Source organism: Oncorhynchus nerka, linkage group LG5 (assembly GCF_034236695.1).
Source record: "Oncorhynchus nerka isolate Pitt River linkage group LG5, Oner_Uvic_2.0, whole genome shotgun sequence".
NCBI classification, from domain to species: Eukaryota; Metazoa; Chordata; class Actinopteri; order Salmoniformes; family Salmonidae; genus Oncorhynchus; species Oncorhynchus nerka.
Genome location: NC_088400.1, coordinates 50,930,658 through 50,935,595, shown reverse-complemented (window position 1 = coordinate 50,935,595; position 4,938 = coordinate 50,930,658). Strand labels below are relative to the sequence as shown.

The window sequence follows — 4,938 nt, the reverse complement described above, 5'->3', positions numbered from 1 at the left end:
TTCAATTACCACCAGTTACATGTTTTTACAGTGTAAGTACGTACTATTACAATTAATCACAATACAGTGTAATAACATATGTAATTACATTGTGATGAGGACCCATTATCATTAAGTGTTACCGAAAGATGTTTTGATTATTTTGAAAATAGAAAATACCATTCTCTGAAATACCATCATCTTGTTCCAAATTAGAGGATGATTTTGTTCAGGCCTTTCAAATACAAATGACAAGAAACTCAAAATCAATTGAAATAATGTATTTCAAATACGTGCAAAAGAAATACTGCCCATCTTTGCATGTATACTGAAATGTTAGCGTTAGCATATAACATGTTTTTTGCACAATCAGATTTGGAAGATGACTCAAAACTGGAATTGCTGGACTTGAGAAAATATACCACAGTTTCCTCAAACAAAGAAACATGCACTAGATGAGCCCCATACACAGCTGTTCTGCTGGTTGTCAGACAGCCTCTTTCTCTCCACTGGAACTTATATCTACTCTACGCCTACACACACCCACAAGGAAGACACACACACGCTCTAACTTGCTCTATAGCCTCTTCGGTGGGCAAATCTAGCAGACTGCAGATGAGAGCTTCGTTATTGTGTGTCTATGATGGTACTTTGAACTGTTGGTCATCTATAACATATAGCTGTACATCAGATTAAGCAACTTTCAGTTTCGAGAGCTTGTGTTTGGAAATGGTTTGGCTCCGTGGATCTAAAGTGCTGTCCCTGCTGTTGACAGTGTCTCTCTGTCTCTGTGTGTCACCTTCTCTAGACACAGGTGAGTACTCATGGTGCTACTAGTGGGTAATAAACAAACAAGTGTCTTGACTCAAAAGTGGGACAGGGTATGGTAGTTGTGTTTAGATTAGCTAGTATTCAATGCTTTTAATACCCAGATATACTCGGAAATAATCCCTAATAAACTGGGAAACGTGCACTAGATGAGCCCCATGCACTGCTCTACTTGTCCATTACATTTTTCAGTCAATTTTTATTAGCAGTTACTCTAACCCACCCTTAATAAACTAGCTTGCTTACAAAAACAAAGCAGTCACAGTGAGGGGGAAAAGTATTTGATCCCCTGCTGATTTTGTAACCACGCTGCATTTTGGTCCGACTCTCCTTCAACGGAAGAAAGCCGTTACAGAGAGACAGAATAACAACAGAAAAATCCAGAAAAACGCATGTCAAAAATGTTATAAATTTATTTGCATTTTAATTAGGGAAATAAGTATTTGACCCCTCTGATGTGGTAACGTTGTCCTGTCCCCTTAGCAGAAAAACACCCTCAAAGCATAATGTTTCCACCTCTATGTTTGACGGTGGGGATGGTGTTCTTGGGGTCATGGGCAGTATTCCTCCTCCTCCTCCTCCTCCTCCAAACACGACGAGTTGAGTTGATGCCAAAGAGCTCCATTTCGGTCTCATCTGACCACAACACTTTCATCTAGTTGTCCTCTGAATCATTCAGATGTTCATTGGAAAACTTCAGACAGGCATGTATATGTGCTTTCTTGAGCAGGAAGACCTTGCGGGTGCTGCAGGATTTCAGTCCTTCACGGCGTAGTGTGTTACCAATTGTTTTCTTGGTGACTATGGTCCCCGCTGCCTTGAGATCATTGGCAAGATCCTCCCGTGTAGTTCTGGGCTGATTCCTCACCGTTCTCATGATCAATGCAACTCCACGAGGTGAGATCTTGCATGGAGCCCCAGGCCGAGAGAGATTGACAGTTCTTTTGTGTTTCTTATTATTTGTGTTTCTTATTATTTGCAAATAATCACCCCAACTGTTGTCACCTTCTCACCAAGCTGCTTGGCGCTGGTCTTGTAGGCCATTCCAGCCTTGTGTAGGTCTACAATCTTGTCCCTGACATCCTTGGAGAGCTCTTTGGTCTTGGCCATGGTGAAGAGTTTGGAATCTGATTGATTGATTGCTTCTGTGGACAGGTGTCATTTATACAGGTAACAAGCTGAGATTAGGAGCACTCCCTTTAAGAGTGTGCTCCTAATCTCAGCTCGTTACCTGTATAAAAGACACCTGGGAGCTAGAAATATTTCTGATTGAGAGGGGGTCAAATACTTATTTCCCTCATTAAAATGCAAATCAATTTATAACATATTTGACATGCGTTTTTCTGGATTTTGTTGTTGTTATTCTGTCTCTCACTGTTCAAATAAACCTACCATTAAAATTATAGACTGATCATTTCTTTGTCAGTGGGCAAACGTACAAAATCAGCAGGGGATCAAATAGTTTTTCCCTCACTGTATATGTAGAGCTGCTTTGGAGCTGAGTTATATACTTTTTCCACAAAAACTTCAGGTGCCGTAGAGTTGAAGTACACCAAGACTCCTATGGTTGGGACTGAGGGCATGCCCTTGAGGCTCACCTGTAAGGCAGTGTATGACACAAAACAATGTGGTCGTATTGATGCCTTTTGGTGTCATCACACTTTGGAAGAGTGTCCCAAGCTCATTGACCTCGGCAAGTACCTCACTGTTGTCAACGAGATGGTTATGGAGGACTACAGTGTCAGACATAGACACGTTGTAACAGACTTCATAGAACTGACCCCTGCTGACCGAGGAGTCTATCAGTGCAATGCAGTATGTGAAATGGGAGGCCATACTGCCATGGGACACTACATAAATATCACAGTCAAAGGTACCATTACATTTTTCAGTTAATTTTTGTTAGCAGTTACTCTAACCCGCAGCGACTTACAATAACAACGTCCAACTAAGGTGAATCAACCATGTAGCATGATCATCAGTCAATCAATTAAACAATCAACAAACCAACCAATTAATCACTAATTTTGATTTCTAACCCTATAACAGCAGCTCCAATAGTTGATCAAAGAAAGGCCAACAATGGTGGACTGAACTGGACATACAGCACTGGAACAATACTGTGGTCCCTTCTCCTAATACTGGAGTTACTTGAGGCAAGATCAATAACAAAGTAACACAGAAAAAATGCACTTGTACATTTATACTTCGCATCCAATCATAACTTAATGTAGATCTTTTGCGGTGAAGTCTCTTGTTTATGAATGATTATTTGTGTTTAACAGGTTAATCATTGAGCTGGTCTGGTAGCTGATGGCAGATGGCGTCAAGGCTGAAAATGACCTATCAATTATAATGGAGATACCATCTACGATACAGATTTACAGTATATCAAACCCAAACATTTAACTGAATTGTTTTACATATGTACAAATAAGGTGCCTTTTGGCTCAAAAGACTACAACATTTATAGTCATTGGCTAATAGTTTACTTAACATTTACGAAAAATAAAAATGTGTTATAAACCAGCTTCAAACATGTATGTTGGAAGACTGGAGGATTTGTACTACTTAAATTAAAATTCAATTTCATGGAATTTCAATGGAATGGAATGCTCATTTGTTCGCTCGATCACAATTTTTTTCCAGTTGGCATGCGTGCCTATTTCTGTTTAATTTTGTTCTCTCCCCTGTTCTTGTCACGGTGGGCTATCTTCTCTACACCTCTCAGGTCTGTGTCTGTTAGAGGAAATGCCCATACAGGACAGGAAACCACACATAGCATTTGCACAAACGGAGGACTGAAGCAATGTGAGAAGAGGTAGTCGCAGTCCATGTGGTTGGAAGGGTGAGGGGGAGTAAAAGGGTCTGGTAGTCTTGTGATGTTCATTATACCTCAGTTTAATTTGAAGGCGCAGGAGTGCACTGTCATACTTTTTGTTCTAGTTACATGCCTTTTTTTGTTTGTTTGTTTGTTCTCTCCCCTGTTCTTGTCATGGTGGGTTATCGCTCTACTCCTTTCAGGTCTGTTAGAATAAATGCCAATACAGGACAGGAAACCACACATAGCATTTGCAAAAACAAACGGAGGCCTGAAGCTATGTGAACAGTGCTAGTAGCAGTCTATGTGGTTGGAAAGGTGAGGAGGAGTAAAGGGATATGCATTTCTTGTGATGTTTATCCTAAACCCAGTTTGATTTGAAGGCTCAGGAGTGTACTGTAATACTATATACTGTAGGTTTACAATATTTTGAAAGAAGTTATTATGAATTGCGAAACTGAGCGATATTCCGTGTGAATTATTGACTAAACCACTAGGTCAGAGCTTCCCCAAATACATTTTGGTTGTATAGAGGTGTTCCCCCAGAGTTATTTTATGTGTACCCCCAAAAAACACCAGATAAGAAAAGCATGGTGTGTCATACAGTATATGGAAATTAGCCATTTGACCATTATAAACTGACAACTACATAAACATTTCTGCACTATATCTGCAATCTTATAAAACAATCAAACATTATTTTGATGATTACAACTGCAATTATCAAAGCGGTTTATATGTTTACATGCATTAATGTCTCAGTAAAACCATATCTACACATTTAAATGAGTGGAAATGACCACTTCTGCCGTAGGTATGGAGATTTAAGGAGGAGACTACCATGCACCAGTTGTTGCCACAAAACAAGTGAAGACCGTTTTATTAGCCTCCCTTCCCGGACACAAGTCTTTGAACGAGTTCTTATCACATGACAGCAAGCGCCCAGGTACTTGGAGAATTGATTATGGTTCATGTTAATATTGGTTAAGCCTTGTTTGGTATCACCATGCTGATATTAGACAAACTACTTTATTTTTCTATAATGTATTTGGTGCTCATGTGTTAATTGTGTATTGGTCTTACATAAATTTCTCATGAAAGCAACAGCATATTGGCTTTTCTCTAACAATTCCTTCTTATGAGGGAACGCAAACCTTGTTACACATTTTGTTTAACATCTATTACAGATCTGTGCTTTTTTATTGTTGTTTACTGATACGAAATAGTATTTATAAAAATCTAAATCATCAGTGAGCATTGTCTTTCCTCCAGATGCTTAGCTACCCCAAGGGTAGCTATCACTGGGAGAG

General features: G+C 39.5%; 1 protein-coding gene across 2 annotated transcripts; it reads left to right on the top strand.

Annotated features, from left to right (window-relative positions):
- The first annotated feature begins 485 nt into the window (after window positions 1–485).
- On the top strand, window positions 486–3,404 carry zgc:174945 (uncharacterized protein LOC793867 homolog). 2 transcript variants are annotated; one of them, XM_065018723.1, is made up of 4 exons: window positions 486–793; window positions 2,339–2,680; window positions 2,857–2,980; window positions 3,093–3,404. In XM_065018723.1, exons 1-4 carry the CDS (start codon window positions 709–711, stop codon window positions 3,115–3,117), a joined length of 576 nt encoding a protein of 191 aa, XP_064874795.1. In that variant the 5' UTR covers window positions 486–708; the 3' UTR covers window positions 3,118–3,404. The 2 variants fall into 2 exon arrangements, with proteins under 2 accessions (XP_064874795.1, XP_064874796.1); XM_065018724.1 differs by having other exon boundaries at window positions 489–793; window positions 2,857–2,963.
- Window positions 3,405–4,938: the final 1,534 nt, after the last annotated feature.

What these genes read in the sequence shown, in the direction of transcription:
- zgc:174945 (XM_065018723.1), top strand. Translation starts at nt 709, where the DNA reads ATGGTTTGGCTCCGTGGATCTAAAGTGCTGTCCCTGCTGTTGACAGTG. An exon ending in CATAAATATCACAGTCAAAG is followed by an intron (nt 2,681 to 2,856) that starts GTACCATTACAT and finishes ACCCTATAACAG; the next exon opens with CAGCTCCAATAGTTGATCAA. An exon ending in GAGGCAAGATCAATAACAAA is followed by an intron (nt 2,981 to 3,092) that starts GTAACACAGAAA and finishes TGTGTTTAACAG; the next exon opens with GTTAATCATTGAGCTGGTCT.